This window comes from Asparagus officinalis, chromosome 4, assembly GCF_001876935.1.
Source record: "Asparagus officinalis chromosome 4, Aspof.V1, whole genome shotgun sequence".
Classification (NCBI taxonomy): Eukaryota; Viridiplantae; Streptophyta; class Magnoliopsida; order Asparagales; family Asparagaceae; genus Asparagus; species Asparagus officinalis.
The window spans coordinates 34312958-34332090 of NC_033797.1; the positions used below are offsets into that span (position 1 = coordinate 34312958).

General features: G+C 35.2%; 1 protein-coding gene across 1 annotated transcript; it reads right to left on the bottom strand.

Moving 5' to 3' along the window:
• On the bottom strand, positions 5330-10069 carry LOC109838491 (ALA-interacting subunit 1-like). Its single transcript, XM_020406929.1, has 7 exons — positions 9803-10069; positions 7157-7215; positions 7001-7075; positions 6812-6919; positions 6613-6683; positions 5699-6005; positions 5330-5611 (listed from the first exon to the last, which is right to left on the bottom strand). Exons 1-7 carry the CDS (start codon positions 9897-9899, stop codon positions 5330-5332), a joined length of 999 nt encoding a protein of 332 aa, XP_020262518.1. The 5' UTR covers positions 9900-10069.

Sequence of the window (19133 nt, forward strand, 5' to 3'; positions counted from 1 at the left end):
TTTTGTCTGTTAGATTTTTTTTCTTGCTCGTTATACTCTTCCTATTGTGTGTATGCTATAAAGTTTAGAAGTTTAAAGTACGCTGAACTAGACAATTGTGCCTAAAAAAAGGATGAAATCTCCTCGTGTGATATAAGTCGGTGCTGTTGCAATACTTAGTGAAGAGGAACAAGGAAAGGAGACTTATTGACCTTCACACGATTCATCATGGTGTTAAATTTTTTATGCTTGTGTCATATATTTTGATGATTATCTTCCATATTTTCTTGATCTATTCACGCTCAATCGCAAACGATAACTAATGAAATGAAACGCCATCTCTCTGAAGTCACCATTACATTCTTAAGGGATCTTGAACTTTATCAGAGCTATTTGCTTCACAAACTCCAAATTTACATGACAGAGTTATTCCTAGCCAACAGTGATGATGACGCTTAAATGACAGAGCACTTATCTTTTGATGGGGATTTACCTGAGGTTATATCAGTAGAGAAGGAAAAGGCCTTTTTTTTTTTTGGTGTGTTAATAGATAAATCACCAGCTCTGATATAACAAGGAACTTAGCATATCTTCAACCCTACTTAGGATGGTATGGGAATTTGAGAACAAAATATCACAACAGGCGATATCAAAGACTATACAGCAAGTTAAGCAAAGGTAATGTCTTAAGAAGAAGCAAGCAAAGGATACATGGGGTGATTCTCACAGTATTCTCAGAACTGTATCTGGATGTTCTCGGAGGAAAAAAAACCAGATTGGTTTATAGTTTTCTTCCTTACTAGGAGTTAACAAGATTTTATTAAGTTTGTTTTTGGTTAGAAAAGGTAGAATCAACATTAGTCAGTCAGCAAAGAGAACAGTAGAGTTTAAAATTTCAATTCAAAATAAATATATATATATATATATCATCGTGATTTTAGAAGAATTCTCGATTCATTCGTCACAATCGCCCAGGAATACAATTCATTACATTCTGCAAAAATCAACCTATATTTACATATATCTTTTTCTTTTAATGTTAATCGACAATCAAACTACCCTGGATCCACTATATTTACAAAATCTTTAACCTGATGCCATTTTAACTAAAACAACAACTGTCCAAATATGTTCAAAACCCTAAATCTTGGAGTCCCAGGGAGCGAGAAGCTCCCTTCCTCATTTAGCATGCTAAAGACCATCTGATTTTTGTTTCTCTTGCTTTTCCTAACTTAGAAACACCTGTAACAAAACAAATAGAGCTATGGAAGTAAAACAAATCATCAAACATGAAGCTGATGAGGAAAGAAAGCAACCAAGGCTTTTGTAAGAGCAAAATTCTAACAATTCTCTAGAATAATGATAGCCCATAAAATCAACACTAGATATGAGATTGTTAAGATAATTCTTTCATATTAGTTGTTTTTACGTAACATGACAATTTTCCTCCGCACTCTTCGAAGCTTCTCCAAACAGAAACCAATACCGGAACAACCACATATCTCCTTCCTCCAATAAAATCAGCATATCTCTGATTTCAAATTTTTAAATTTGAGGATTAACCCGTCGTTTTGATGTATTCAAACAGCTTTATAATGCACGACAAAGATGTATACCCCTCAAGCGTCAGACTTTCAACACAGCGTAGACACATTTTTTTGGGAGGAAACGTTAAAACGTTATGTACCACATTAATCTCATTTGATTAAATAAAATCCCACAAACACTATTTCTAGAAAAAGCTGGTCACAAACTCACAACAAGCAATTTCAATTTTGTACCATGCTCTGCTTTAAAATTTTAGCCAGTTAACTAAATGTGATCAAACCCAAAGAAAAGGTTGCCAACTAGTACTTCAATATTAAGATCCACTCTTAATTTACTTAGTGATAGTTACGAACTGCAGCAATTTTTTAACGTCATAACTCTCTTCAACTTGCTTCCTCCTCGTACAACAAACCCACCGACAATGCTCAGGCCCTTCACAACTGTGGCACTACAACATATTATGATCCCCTAACTTCAAATGACCTTCACAAGATAGTTTATAGTTTGCCTTCACTTTTCATCAGTGTGTAGCCTTTGATCTTAAGGCTTTGATAGGTTGATTGAAGCCTTCTTTCTGGGGTGGAATAATTGTTGACTTGGGAAGGAAAAAGAAAAAGAAAAAGAAACGAAAGAGCATCTCCTAAAGAAAGGGCTGTAATTCCAGGCAATTCTCACTTCCTCCAGGGTGCTCAGACAAAGAAACTGATGTATCGCATGGTGGAAAGAATTAATAATAAACTGAGAATGAAACTCAAAGCCTACATCAAAAATTTGACCCTACTAAAGTTTAAACAAGAAAGAAATGTACTAATCCATGATGATTGAACGGAAAGAAATGTACTAATCCATGATGATTGAACGTAAGATTTTCCTGTTAGAATGATCTGTGAGGCAGTTGATATAAACAGTTGGTATAAGAATGAAACTTATCTGCATTGTATAACAAAGAGGCTGTTATTTCAAAGAAGCAACTTAAAATTTACTTTAAGAAAGAAAGATGAATTGGTGAACCTGGCTACACAAGATTACCAAGCTTTCAGAAATAAAACTTACAGGAATATCTAAGCACTGAGAATAGAGTGTGATCAAACCTCAGTATCTCATGGCAAATGAAGAAGAGCAATCCTCTCATCGAGTGGTAATTAGACCAGTTTCCATAAGCTTCATTGAGAAAAGTGATCATCTTAGTTGAAGTTGTCTGCACTATCATTATTCATATTCCACATCAAGTATCACGCACCTCCTTGCGTCCTGCAAGTTGTCTGCACCATCATTATTCTCCTTATTCCGGTTCCATGACAAGTATGACGGATCTCCTTGTATCCTGCAAAAAAGTTGTCCCAAGTTGAAGTTGAGTTCTAATCGATGCAGGGTGATTGTTGACCATCAATCAGAAGATTTTAGGATTTACCATAATAATTTTTATTTTATCAATATTTGATGTAATCTTTAATTTTAGAAAGGATTTTCTTAGGATTTTTACTTATTATTTTCTTTTAACTGACCACAAGGTTTTCTTAGGATTTGATTTCATGATTTAAGTATCTCTAAGGTTTTACTTACTTAGGGATGTTATTTAATTTCCTTTAGTTAGGATTTTATAGTAATTTGTCTCCTTTTATTAATATTTATTTAGAATTTCATTTAGCTTCTAGATTTGGTCTTTTCTCTTCTATAAATAAACATGTAATCTTCCATGAGGAATAGAGTAATCAATAAAATTTCTAAGTTTTGAAAATTTCTCTCTGGCATTTGAATTTGGCACGTGAAGTGTCATTTGTTGTGAAGAAGCCCTCGGGTACGAAGCTTAATTATTTATCCAAAACCCCTCCTTTATTCCTAACCCTTAGATCAAGATCCACCTCAATCTCAACCACTCAATTTATACCTTTCAATCAAATCCTCTCTTCAAAGGAACTCCTAATTAAAAGAACCCAAACCCGGGTACTGATCACAGATGGACCCTCATGTACTGTTCATCGGCGTAAATGCTAACTTAGTATTGCTCATCCACGTGAACAATAACTTTGTTACTATTTATTCACCCTCGCCTCGACATCCTAATCCCTTGCGCCTCTTCGTCGACTAGATCCTACCATGCTCGAGTTTCGGTGAGCCATGATGAACTCTTACAATCCCATCAAATATCCCATCACTGGATCTCACCCTGCCAAGCAGTAGACAATTTCAGTCCTCGAAGCTCCATCAAGGCCTTACAATGTCATTCGAGATTCCTTTAGCTCCCCACCATATCCGAACACAATTCTGAATACTTGCTGAAGAGTTCACAATCTACCCACTCCCGCTTTCAGTTCATGATCAGACAACAATAGACAGCAAAGTTCGCCCTACTGATAACATTATACTTTTGGATCAGATCCAGATAAGAACGGAAGGCATCATATTTGAGAGCCTCCTCTTTTGGATTGGAGCCTCTATCCCAGTCTACAACACTAATTTAATTCAAAGATCTAACATATTTTATTTAAGTGATGGTTAACATCATCGTAAAATATTCCAAAAGGGCATCCAAGATTAATTACCAGAACACCTTCAATTTCTCACCTATAGTCTTTATTCTACAAAATTTTGGTTCATGACTAGTGTTCTCAGTATACCATATTATTCATTGTTTATTCACTTTTATAGCTTGCATTCGAAGATTTAAATCTGAATGAATCCATCTTATATTATGTTTTCTCCCTGTCATTGTCACTTTGCATATGAATAATGAAGAAACCAATTTCACACGAATCATAAATACTTTTGCCAAGTGCACATTTAACTTTTAAAGTTTAGTACAGGATTTCACTACTTTCTTCAAGTCCTGATAACTAGCTTGGGGATAAAGAGTTAAGTCTTAGTTCGAACTTCAAAGTCTACCACAAAACTTTCTTCATTGAAGAAATAATAACACAAACTTCCTCTAAAATGGGTTAAGTAATATACTCTCACACGCTGTTTAAATAGCACAAGTTTCAACCTATATATGCATTTTTAGAAAATGGACGTGATTATTTTGATAGTCGACCAAAAGAAAATTGAAGTTTTGGTGATCTCCATAGTTCTTTAAGAATTCAATATGACAGTATACTAACATTTTGGTAGGTAAAAGAAATATCAAGTGACTTCATAATGACCTGCAAATTTAATGACATCTATTAAACCAAACTTGGCAGCAGCTGATTAAAGGTTATATATATATATAACCTTTAATCAGCTGCTGCCAAGTTTGGTTTAATAGATGTCATTAAATTTGCAGGTCATTATGAAGTCACTTGATATTTCTTTTACCTACCAAAATGTTAGTATACTGTCATATTGAATTCTTAAAGAACTATGGAGATCACCAAAACTTCAATTTTCTTTTGGTCGACTATCAAAATAATCACGTCCATTTTCTAAAAATGCATATATAGGTTGAAACTTGTGCTATTTAAACAGCGTGTGAGAGTATATTACTTAACCCATTTTAGAGGAAGTTTGTGTTATTATTTCTTCAATGAAGAAAGTTTTGTGGTAGACTTTGAAGTTCGAACTAAGACTTAACTCTTTATCCCCAAGCTAGTTATCAGGACTTGAAGAAAGTAGTGAAATCCTGTACTAAACTTTAAAAGTTAAATGTGCACTTGGCAAAAGTATTTATGATTCGTGTGAAATTGGTTTCTTCATTATTCATATGCAAAGTGACAATGACAGGGAGAAAACATAATATAAGATGGATTCATTCAGATTTAAATCTTCGAATGCAAGCTATAAAAGTGAATAAACAATGAATAATATGGTATACTGAGAACACTAGTCATGAACCAAAATTTTGTAGAATAAAGACTATAGGTGAGAAATTGACACCAACACAAAGATAGGCTACTCCAAGAAATTCATTTTTTCCACCTATCCAAGATGTAGTTGAAAGGACCAGTCTTTTCTTCCCATCAAAGTTATATACATTATAATGATTCTGTATTACAACTGTTATCATCTCGTTTGCTGCAAGGTCCACCTCAATCCTCCCATACAGTTTTCTGAATGTAGGTAGCGCTGCAGTTCGCATCCAAACAATGAGATCCTCTTGTTCATTTAACTGGCCAATGGTATACGATGTCAACATATAATAAAAGAAAACTATTGTAGGCAAATAAACTACAATACGAATTAGGCTAGTCCTTACAGGAACAGAGGCATTGAGTGTGGCGCCTCCAATCAAGTCTCCTCTCTGGAAGTTCTTGGGATAAATGCTACTTCCGAACTTGTGCTCCTTGTCGCTTTTCCAAGCTATATCCTTCTTATTTACCTCCAAACTCTTGTTATTAACAGAAAATTTGTATGTATCATTGAACAAGCTCCAAGCAATGAGACCACAAGGAACTATAGGATCTCCAGATGCAGTGGTAGCTTCAGGATCACAACTTTTAATCACATTTTCAGGTTCAATCTCCTTACCCACCAATTGTCTATCATTTTGGCTCTTCACATACCTAAAACAAAATGTGGATAAGTTCCTTAAAGCAACAGATCCTATCTAAATGTTTTACACGTACATATACAAGCAATGATAATGGAACAAAAGTAAAGGAAAAGGTCCTGGCCAAAAGAAAGAGTAAGTAGTCCCTTTAGATATCCATAAAACTTATCATAACTTTTGAGTTCATCTGCAGTGGCAGGTGGCCTCATGATTGATAATTTTAGATCAAATACATAATATTGTGATAAGAATTGTAGGAGTTCTGATGGGGATAGGTTTTATCCCTGATGGGTTAAAGCGACCCAATTAATGAGTATAAATTAACAATCTTTAGTCTTCCAATATGGGTATAAATTCAGAGGGAATAATATCTTGAATTCAAAAAAACACAACTGCTTAAGAGAAGATAATACTAAAATCTGTTTCAGCAGTTTTACGAGAACATAATAATAAGCGATAAAAAGAAAATTCAACGCTACCTCCTTTTACAAAAATTCCTGTTTGTCTATTTTATCAAGGACCTGGGCAGCTCCGACAAGTAATAAAAGTAGATATTAATAAAATAAACATATATTAGGAACATGAATGGAATGATATTTATACTGGCTAAGTTTACATACCGCCTATGACTTTGATAGAAGTTATCGAGCTGATAATAAACGTAGATAGGGCTTTTCATGAGCTTTGGCACCTAAAAGAAAATTTGCACGGCATCATAAGGGTGAACTATCATATAGATCAAGTGTATTGAGCGAATGCTATTAACAATATCAGTTGACAATTTGACATGAATGAATCATCTAGCAAAAGAATACTCACAGTTAAATTTCTGATACATGTTTTGTTAGTCCCATCACTTTGAATGTATTGAACTTTATCCTCGCTATGAATGCAATCAGCATCATACCGATCTACAATTTCAACCACCTATGTCAAATTTAAGTCAATAGCCAAAAGAAACGTCAGTGTCTACTAAAAGGAACCCATTGGGTAAACAATTATCAGTACTTGTTCAGATGCATAGAAGGAAGCCAGCCCGATTGGAATGAAGATAATGCCAACTAGAGCCAATGCAGATGTAACCTGCAAATAGAAAGACATAAAATTAAAATATAAAAGTACAACTTTGAATATTTTAACACAGAATAAGAATGTCATGCTTACAATTGCTGGTGTTAGTATTGGTTTGCAAGCAGGAAGCTCTTGTTGTGTTAACTTAGAATCTGCGTACAAAATGAAACATAACAAGGCACCCATAAAGGAAAAGAAAAACTAAGGCTATTTTTGGACTCAGATTCAACCAATACATGATAAAATAAAGTGTCATTTGACACATTGAAAAACTAAGGTTAGTTAATTGCATGGACTCTAGGAGATCTCATTTGGGGTGCACAGAATACATGAGCTGTCATCTACTTTTCAAACGGAAACACATGTTTACCATCTGGTTTCGACTCCAAAGTTTAGCCGGTATACGCCTACTTGCTAGCATTTAGACCTCAAACAACTCTTCAACATCTTAAAATGGCACAGATGAACTGAAGGGTTGGACGTTAGAACTTGGAAGGCTAATACAAAGAATATTTTTTCACTTGAAAAAACACAAAAAGTATCTTCACAGTCAAATTTCTTTACCACTCCCTCATCAACAAGTTTCATGTTATATCTTCCCTCCATCAAGTAATGGTGCAACCACTCCACTCAAGGTGAAGATTCACATATGACGACCACTAAATGGTTAAAAGCTCCTACCGATTTGCCAAGGGGAGTTTTTTTTTTTAAATAACATATTGCCAAGAGAACTTGGCTACGTAACCCTACATGCCCCTTTTGTAACAATAATCCTAAGTCCGATCATCACTTCTTTCACATTACTTTTAGACTCTCATTATCTGGGATCAAATCCTTGCTCTACTGCGCCAATCCACTACCATCATTGACCAAAACACTTTGGGACTCTTGGTATCAGATCATCTCATACATCTCCTTCATCAAGATTGCATCATCATTGCTTATTACTTCTACATTTGAAATGACTGGGAAGAGAAAGTTTACGAGTAAACTAAGAGATGCAAACATTCTTCGTTGCCTGATTGTACGATTATCTTCCTAATGGTATGACAACATTGTCTTACACCAGAGTAGATGTTTGACTTAGAGCTGAGCAAAAACTTGATTAAAAAACCTATATTAGTATGTTTCGTTTTTCTACATTTTTTAGAGTGTTTTTTTCCAGGGAACTACCCCTGACTTTGGCTTTATTTCATTTTACCACCCTTAATTATCCAAATTTTAGAAGACTGCCCCAGTACACCATTCCGTTAACATAGAACCATCCATGCCCTTTTCAATCCAATTTTGACCATTTTAGCCCCACATAAGTTTAATTTTGTTGAACCTTTGGGATCCAAGTTAAAATACTAGAAATTATTCTCATTTTAACTTTGATACCCAAAATTTATTTGGACAAATATACAACTCACATTTTTCATTTTAATACCCCCACAATTCTTTTCTGCCCAAAAAAATACCACAAAGTTCGACAATATTTTACTTTGATACCCAAAAAATTTAGCTTAATTTTAATACTTCAAGTTTCAACAAAACTTAATTTTGATACTCAAAGTTCAACAAAATTTAACTTTGATACCCAAAATCAAACAAAATGTGGGAATAAACCGTCAAACTATAAAACTTTGTATGGAAATTTGGATGGAAAAGGTAATGGGTGGTTATATGTTAACAGAATGGTAGAGAGGAAGGTTTTCTGAAATTTGAGTAATTAAGAGTAGTATCGTGTGAAATATGGCCTAAGTTAGGGGTGGTTACCTTGTGCGGGGTGAAGAAATGCAGTAAATAGTAAAGGATCAGCCAGAAAGTCTGGCGGTCGACCGTCGCGGTCGACCGCGAACGTGCACGAAGGGCAGTAGGATTCGGAGCTGATGGCGGTCGACCGTCGCGGTCGATCGCGCGATGTTTTCTGGGCTAGGCTTCGGTTTTTTAACCCGATTCGTTTTCTAAGTTATATATATCCCTAAACCTGATTTGTCAGGGAGAACTCAATGACGATTTTGAGCAGCCTTGAAGAGAGAATTGTTGCATCCAATTGTGGGAGAGTTGTGAGAGATCTAGAGCTTTGTTTTAGGGTTTGATCGGTGAGATTTGTAACTCTATTTGTATTCTCTTGATTTCTTATAGTAAGAACTCCCCCCCTCCTTGCCCCGTGGACGTAGGCAAGTTGCCGAACCACGTAAATCTCTTGTGTTATTTGGTGATTGTGCTTGTTTATTTGGTTGTGATCTCTCTTGTTCGGATTGTGTGTTTCGACCGCTTCCGCGCCGCGCACAACACGGGGAAAACCTTATATCCTCCTACTGTACTTCTTCCTCTTCTTCACCTTCTTCCTCTTGTTCACCTTTAGTTGCATATTTTCAGCTCTAATATCCATGGACCGGGTACTACGCCCATCATTAATAAGCCAATATCAGAAAAGTTTTAGATCAGAAGTATTTTGGTCGGCGAAAAGAGCCAAAATTTATACAAATCTACAATTCCTATGAGCTTTTCTCCCCAAAGATGGGTTCCTAAACCATCAAATTTATGGGGCATAAGGTGGCATGTAAATAGTCAATCTAATACATAAACTCAATCTAAAGTCTAATACATAAACTCAATCTAAACAGTCATGGGTATGCAAGACAATGCACACAGAGATTTGCAACCACGTTCTAAAATAAAATGTTAGAAAGGAAAGAAAAATAAATAAATGGCATGTAAATTGGAAAGAAGAGGAGAAAGAATGTAACATACATCTAGGTTTCTTGGTATTCTTCCTCTTCTTCAGCGTGCGGGAATCTGAGGATTCATCATTTATTTGAACGAAAGAAGAACTCTTTGCCAGATTCATGCCAATGAATCAAAGAAATTTAAAAGAAGAGAAAGGAAAGGAAAAGAAAGAAGAAGAAATGATGATGTTGTAATTGAGTGGAGGAAAATGCAGCGTCATTGTACGCGAGAAATTTTGGGGCTTTTCTTGGAAATTGGGCTTTGTTTCAACCATCACGCAGGTGAGCTACATCTTTCTACTACTAACACAAGTTTGAATTAAAAAAAAAAAAAAATTCTCTAAGGACCCAAAATATGGAACCAATAGAGGGGACAAGTGGAGTGTCCCCTCCTATTGGATAATGAGTATGATGGCCAACTCATTATCCAACAGGAGGGGGACACCTTACTTGTCCCCTCTATTGGTCCTATATTTTGGGTCCTGTAGCAAAGCTCTAAAAACAAAGACTAAATTGCACTTAAATGCCCTGTACACCAAACTCGCATATTAATGCTCTCTATTTTAAAACTCTCCGCTTAAATACTCCCGAATATTTAAATATTACGGATAAATGCTCTAACATTTTTAAATATTGCACGCTAATACCTTCTTGTTTACCCTGGCATATAAATACTGTCAGTTTGTAAATGGACTCATTCTAAAAGTTGTATTTACTCTCCTCAAGATGTGATATTTTTTAATGCATATAGAAAAGTGAAAGTCTTCCAGGACATTTTAAACTTTGGGTCATAAATATTTTGGGACATTTAAGTGTACAATTCTAAAATAAATAGAATTAAAGTGAAATGTGGGTGAAACTAAGGGCATTTAAGTGCAATTTATAGTGTCTTTTCCATTATGGACATCTTTAATTTTCAAGTAAATTACACATAACTTCCCTCATCTATACATTTAGTAGTATTTAACATCCCTCAACTAAATTATTAGAAATAACGCTATTGGATTGTCATTTTTAAAAGGATAAATTGCATATAACATCCGTCTCCCTCGCGAATTGATAATAGTTATAAATTAGTTGAGGGGTGTTAAGGTATTGTTTGTTAGACGAGGAGGATTATGTGCAATTTACCCTTAACTTTCGGATGTTTGGCTTGGTCCACTTGAAAAGAGAGAGTAATAGGTGTAAGAATTTCTTATAGCATGATTAACAGAATTTAACACTCGTTTACATACTAAAACGAGATTGAATAAATGGTACATACATTCTTCCATTGTTGAATGTAATGAACACCGAATTACCAATAATTGTTCTTCCTTGTCCACTCCACAACACAAAACCGAGATGATGGATTATTATCACAGGACTTAATTATTGATCATACATTGTGTGTGGACAAGTGACTCTCTTTATAGAACTCCTACCATTAAAGAGTTCATAACTACCCAATATAGTTATGTCTTAAAAAACCACCAAAGTAGTTAATTCTAAAATTCAAATTCAAATTGATATTAATGTCACATAATAGAATATGAAGAGTCAAAATTTTAACATTCTCCCACTAGACTCAAATATTCTATTAATGTTCTAATGACATAACAATAATGCAACTATACTTTGTGGCCAAAGAATTTGTTGCAATTGAATAAGAAAAATAATTAATTCTTGAGAAGCTTCATATATATATATTTATGTACATATAACTTTGAGTCACACTTTATTAATTCTTGAGAAGCTTCATATATATATATTTATGTACATATAACTTTGAGTCACACTTTATACGCTTAAATAGCAATAAACACATGACTTACACTTTATACGCTTAAATAGCAATAAACACATGACTTAAACATAATGTGTACACTTTATTTGTCATGAACATAAAACACTAACAACATCAAATAAGTCTAGACATAAAACATAACAAACACCTAAACATTAACGAGCCTCATGTTGCTTACATGGTCCTTAAATGGAATGACTGGTATAACTTTAGTCAATGAGTCAGCAATCATGAACTTTGTTCTTGTGTGTTCAAACTTAACAATATGATCACGAACTCGACCTTTAGCCTTAAGGAACTTGATGTCAATGTATTTCAATCGACTTTCGCTTTTATTAATGCAACCACAGAGATGTTGTCACAATAATAAGCAATGGTTTTGAAATGAGATCAACCACTTTAAGCTCCACAACAAAATCCCTCAACCATGATGCCTGTGATGATGGGTTTTGAAATGAGATCAACCACTTTAAGCTCCACAACAAAATCCCTCAACCATGATGCCTGTGATGATGCCTCGTAGCAACCTATAAATTCTAAGCTCCACAACAAAATCCCTCAACCATGATGCCTGTGATGATGCCTCGTAGCAACCTATAAATTCTGCTTCCATAGTCGAGGATGCAACTAAACTTTGTTTCATACTTTTCCAGGATATCGCACCTCCAGCAAGTAGAAAAATATATCCTGAAGTGGATTTACTTGTATCCTTGCAAGCAGCCCAATCAGAATCCGTAAATCCTATCATTTCCAAATGATCTGAATAACTATATGTGAGCCTATAATCTTTAGTCCCTTTTAGGTATCTCATTATCTTCTTGGCAGCTTTCCAATGAGCCATTCCAGGATTATTTTTATATCTTCCCAACATTCCTACTGAAAAAGCAAGATCTGGTATTGTACAAACAACCACATACATAAGACTTTTAACTGCATAAGCATATGGAATGTTTTCCATTTCTTTTAGTTTTGAAACATTGCTTGGACATTGGTCCAAACCAAACTTGTCACCTTTGGAAATAGGTGCATCTTTAGGTGCACAATTCTGCATTAAATCTATCCAAAACTTTGTTAATGTAAGCCTTTTGAGATAATCCCAATTTTCTTAGGGATCTATCTCTGTGAATCTGTATTCCAATGACATAAGAGGCTTCACCTAAATCCTTCATTTTAAAGTTTTGTGACAAGTAACTTTTAGTCTCATATAATAGGTCATTATCATTACAAGCAAGTAATATATCATCAACATATAGGACTAATATAACAAATTTACTCGCACTGATTTTAACATATATGTATTCATCCACAATATTCTCTATAAAACCAAATTTAAGAATTATATTGTGGAATTTTATATGCCATTGACGAGAAGCTTGTTTAAGCTCATATAATGATTTATTTAGCTTAAAATATAATTGTGTTAGACCCTAATGCCACTAGGAAAGAACCCTGGAGGGGGGGTGAATAGGGTTTATGCTAATCTAATCCGATTTAAATGCCAATTAAAACTTATTTAAGAATTATTCTTGCAAGATAGATATACAATATGATATGAGCAAGAATATGCTAAAACTTATTTAAGAATTATTCTTGCAAGATAGATATACAATATGATATGAGCAAGAATATGCAATATAAACAAAGTGATATATCCTAGCAATGAGATATATGGTGAAATATACAAGGATATATAAATAACACAAGGGTAAACAATTTATAAACAAGATAAATAAGATAGTGAGCAATATAAACAATGAGCAATTGACAAATGCGATATAATGATAAACACAAAAGAAAGTGCGCCAATGCAATCACAAACAAACGATATGTTCACGAGGTTTGGTCCCAAACACAAAAATAAGTGCGCCAATGCAAACTCAAACAAACGATATGATCACGGAGTTCGGTCCCCACGATCTACGTCTCCACTCCTCACCTCAAGGAGATCTCCACTATCACATCGGGTTTTCTACGCTTACCCAAAAAACGTTTACACCTCACAATATGATTTTCTAGCTAACCAAAAACTCTAAAATCCACACTCACAATGTAACTACACTAACTACCACCTTAAGTGTTGGTCTCTAGCCCGTGTCTCTCTCAAGTGTTAGGAATTATAACCTACCTCTAGGCATTATCACCTACCCCACTCCTCTTGGGACGACCCCGTCTCTCACCACACACTCCTCTTGGTATACTAGTGTATTACAAGGTGAACCTCACAATTTAAGCACAAATACAAAGTGTTTGTTCTTTACAATGGATGAGAATGAATTGTAAGCTCACTCTCTAAGTCACACAAACCCACAACCCAATTACACAATGTATGCAAATACAATAAGCTCAATGGTTGTGTGTGTACAAAGAGATAAAATAAATCAAAACTAAACTCAATATAATTCTAGCTTAATAACAATGATAATCAAATATATAAAAGAGCTAGAAATAGAGTTTAGAAAACTTCTCAATGGATCAAGAGACAGAGGGAGAATAGTTGGATGCTCAAACTCCAATAGATGATCTCCTCAAGCTCTTGTAGAATTGATTTCACAAACTCAGACCCTCAATTGCTTAAAAGCTTCTAAACAAACATTAAACAAACTTAAATCCTTGTTTAAAACTCTTTTAAACTTGTTTAAAACTCTTTTAAACTTGTTTAAAATATTTTATTAGTTATTTTGAAAGATGAGAGCAAGGGTGTATTTATAGAAACCCAAAACATCAGCAGAAACCCAAGCAAAATGACCAAAAAACCAAATCCCACAAAATCTGGATAGTACAGAAATATAGCCGTTATTGATCGACGGTCGATCACAGAGCCACTGGCGGTCGACCGTGAGCCAAAACTAACCGTTGGGAAACAGGTTGAAAAAGTCGCGGTCGACCGCAGAACCACATCCGGTCGACCGTGGGAAGTTCTGAAAAATAATCTCAAGTCTCTAGAAAATTATCGGTCGACCGCAGCACCAAGAGCGGTCGACCGTGAGCTGTTGAAAAACAGAGCATAGTCTCTGGACTATCGGCGGTCGACCGTAGCGCTAAGGGCGGTCGACCGCAAACTGATGTTTCAGATATCCAGGTTTAAAATGAAATGCTAATTTTTAAACTGTCTTTAAAATAGCAAATAAATTCAGAAAAATATAAAACTTTGGTAAATGATTATAGACATGATAATACATATGTTACAAAAATTGGTTTTCAAAAAGGACCTCCCAAATAAAAAATATCATCATTTTTCAAAATAGTCCAAAACATAAAAATGTAAACATATGAGTTTTGACATTTTAGCTTAACCATATTTTGAAACATTACAAAATGCTTATATAGACTTAGTAAAAGATGTATATGATTATTGTTAAGTCCAAAAACCAATAAAACAATATTTTTACAGAATTGCATATTCTATGCAATATAAATTCAAACATAATAGAGTATGAAACATATGAGGATGTATATGAATATATATTTGTTTCATATCTATGAAATTAAACCAAAACACAATAATAAATATAAAATAAACCAAATACGTGTGTGTATATATGATTGAGCTTAAAGTACCAATACACATAATATAAATCTAAACTAATATTACCCAAGCTTGATCTTGGTCTTCAATAAGCTTGACTTGGTAAACTCACGGATGAAACTAGAACTTGGATCTTCAATTTGAATTGCATAGGCTTCACCCACTATTCCTCCAACCTCCATTGGATATGATCGTGCAGACGTAATTCCATCCATCCTCCAACATATTATTTGTCTATAATAAATAGATAAACACAAACACTAGACAAACAATATTAGTTGTAAATTGTTTGTTAAACATCATCAAAACAAGAAGGCCAACAAATTAATCTTTTGCCCAAAATTAAATCCTTCGGGCTGTCTCATGTATACTTCTTCCTCAAGATCACCATTTAGAAATACCGTCTTCACATCCATTTGATGTAACTCTAAATCCATATGAGCTACTAATATCATAATTATTCTTAAAGAATCCTTAAAAGAAAGAGGAGAAAATGTTTCATGAAAATCAATATCTTCCTTTTGGGTAAACCCTTTGGCTACAAGTCTAGCTTTATATCGTTCAACTTTACCAGATGAATCTCGTTTTGTTTTGAATATCCATTTATAATCAACAACTGAGACTCCTTTCGATAATTCAACGAGATCCCATACTTTATTCTTTTCCATAGACTCTAATTCTTCTTTCATGGCATCAAGCCATAAATTAGAATTTTCTCCTTTAATGACTTATGAAAATGAAGTAGGATCATTTTTAAGACCTACATCAGAGTTAGACTCTTGAAGATATACAACGTAGTCACTAGGTATTGCTGGTTTTCTAATTCTAGAGGATCTTCTTAGTTCAACTTGATTATCTAAATTTTCTTGATTTTGGATAACCGGTACCTCATGAATTTCCTCAACATGAGGAAGTTTGCCATCTATTTCATTTTGAATTATTTGTTCATTAACTTGATTTGGTGTGTCTTCTATAATAGGCATAATTCTCCTTCGAACAAATAATTAACTGTAGATGATGAACTAGGATTCTTTATCTCCTTAATTCTCATTTTACGAGGAAACTCATCAAAGGTTGAATCCTCAAGAAATTTAGTATTCCTAGCTTCTACAATCTTTGGTGTGTGCAATAGACAATAGAATCTATATCCTTTTGAATTTAATGCATACCCAATAAAGAAAGCCACTTTCGGTTCTTGAATCAAGTTTCTTAAAGTGAGGATTATATATTCTCACTTCAACTCGGCAACCCCATACATGCATATGATTTAGACTAGGTTTCCATACTTTCCAAATCTCAAAAGGAGTTTTTGGAACTGCTTTTGATGGAACACGATTAATTATATACACAACAGTCTTTAGTGCTTCACTCCAAAAGGATGACGGTAGATCAACATTACTAATCATGCTTCTAACCATATCCATTAGTATCCTATTCCTTCTTTCAGCCACGCCATTTTGTTGTGGTGTACCCGGCATTGTGTATTGTGATATAATACATTCACTTTTAAAGAATTGGGCAAACGGGCTTGGCATTTTTCCTTTTTCGGTGTATCTCCCATAGTACTCTCCACCCCTATCTGATCTCACAATCTTTATTTTCTTGTCTAATTGATTTTCTACCTCGACTTTATAAGTCTTAAAAGCATTTAATGCTCTAGACTTTTTATTTAAGAGGTATAAATACATATATCTAGAATGGTCATTAATAAATGAGATGAAGTATTTTTGACCATTTAGACAAGGAATTGGAGATGGTCCTCATATGTCTGTATGAATAATTTTAAGACATTTTGTACTTCTTTTAGAATCCATTTTAGTAACGTTAGTTTGCTTTATCTTTATGCAATCCACACATACTAAAGTTAGTAAAGTTTAGATTAGGAAGAATCCCTTCATTTACTAGCCTTACTATCAATTAAGAAGAAAATTAGCATTGGACATTCAATAATCAAAACTTCTAGCAAAAGTTCAGGCATATAAACTTATGATCAATACACTATAATCAAATGGTGGCTGCAAACATGTGAACACAAATTTTGTTACCCCATGAATGTTTTTTTCCTCTTAAGCATACAACTTTATCACTGTATCATCTTCTAAAAAAGACATACACAGAAAAACAAACCCAAAAGATACAGATAATTTCAGATAATAATTTTAGTTAATTTCAGATAATTTCAGTTAATTTTAGATAATTTAATAACCTAAATTTTTTTGATAATTATAGAAAATACAAAATTTCATCATAATAATTCTAAATCATACGAAATTTTAAAAAAATCAATTCTGAATTGAGATTAAATCATTCAGATAGATCTGAAGTATAGCAAGATCCGGCAAGATCCAACAAAAAAAAACATGAAATTTCCAAGGCGCTGCATTTTTAGCAAGATACAGCAAAAACAACGAATTTGAGGAACTGAGACTTGATAAATATGAAAATCAAGCACGAAATCAACAGTTCAAAACCCCCGCAGGCATCAGAGAGAAATCATGGCGCGAAGAGTGAAAAAAGCGATGGAAAGCGGTGGTGACCCTAGCCCTCAACAAGTTTTCCCCCAAAAAACTGCAGATCTGACAAGAGTATAGATTTTCGGCGATTTCCTCTCGTTTCCAAAGAAAATGGGGGAAAGGTGAAGAGCTAAGGTGGAGGGGATTTCCACGGCTGGTTGGACGAGGGGAATAAGCGAATCAAATCGGAGGAAAGAAAACCCTAAAACAGGTTTTGTCGAGGTGGCGCAGTTGTCAGAAGGAGGAAATGGTTTTTCGTGGCTCAACAATGCGAACCAAACGTGCCCTTAGAGTAAATGGCTTAATGTTGTGGGGTGAAAGTGAAAGTCGAGAAGCAAAAGAGAAAGATCAAAGTGAATGAGGAGGAAGATTAGGAGAAAATCCCGAGAAAGTGAGAAGCCCTACTCAAGATGGATGTCCCATCAACTTTTTATTCGAAAAAATATATATAATCTCAACTTGCCTATCATTTTAATTTTATGATGTAGTAAGATTCAGAAAGTATATTAGAAAAGTGAAGATTCTAGGTCTAATATGAAACTAAGGAAAAAATAGGATCCAATATTAACAACCCTTAAAAAAAACTCTTAGAATAAGCTGATCTAAGTATCACCTAAAGATTAGACTCCATATCAGTAAGTTAAGGAAGGAATCAAAGAATAAAAATGTAGGATTGTAGACGGTAAAAAATACCTCTGTGAGCCTACGGGAAATTCGCCTGCAAGAAGTCGCCTACACAATTCTCGGTTCCAGGTTCGCCTAACGGTCAGTTCGCCAGCACGAGTTAAGATCGATCAGGATGACGAAAGTTCACCTTTCACTCAACTCGCCTGCCCGAGTTCAGAGTTGAATCCGCCAGCAAGCCCCAAGACCGTCAGTACAACTGGGTATCCGCTACCCCACGCGCTGAGATGGGCCTTCCCATCTCTCTCGACCCGAAGGAAGAGGGCACAGTACTCTAAGACCGTCAAGCGGCCGCTCACAGTACGCACAGTACGAAGGACTGGACAGGTGTCGAGTCAACCTGAGCATTCATAAATTCAACTCACCTCGGCTGTCTGAGTTAGGAGACGGATCCGCCAGCATTCGGCGAACTGACCAAACCCACTTGAGTGCCAGGAACATGCTTTCCCACCTCTCTTGGCCTGAAGAGAGAAGACACGGTACTCCAGGCCCGCCGAATAGCCGCCTACAGTACAAGTGAGCAGACAGGTGTCAAAGCAGCCTGCACCCTCATAAATACGGCTCACCTCAGTTGTCCAGAGGAGGGGCGAGAGCCACCGGCGCTCATTGGTTGGTCAGATCCACGCAAGCATCTGACAGCCGTTGTCACGCATACGAGGAGGGGAGGTCGCAAAACTTAGGAAAAAGAGTTGAGACCAAGCTCTCTGCAGCATAACCTTTGCATTGCAGCACTACTGCTTAGTTCCGAGCTCCGATCGCCGGCGAACTAAACAGACCCGAACTCTCCCAAGTTGAGCTTCTACTGCGAACTGAAGCTCCCCAGCAACCTCATTCGAACGGTCCAAGG

Coding starts and splice junctions, on each gene's coding strand:
- LOC109838491 (XM_020406929.1), bottom strand. CDS start 9,899: ATGAATCTGGCAAAGAGTTCTTCTTTCGTTCAAATAAATGATGAATCC. Junction 7,216..9,802: donor GAATACCAAGAAACCTAGAT/GTATGTTACATT, acceptor TTTTGTACGCAG/ATTCTAAGTTAACACAACAA. Junction 7,076..7,156: donor CAATACTAACACCAGCAATT/GTAAGCATGACA, acceptor TTCTATTTGCAG/GTTACATCTGCATTGGCTCT.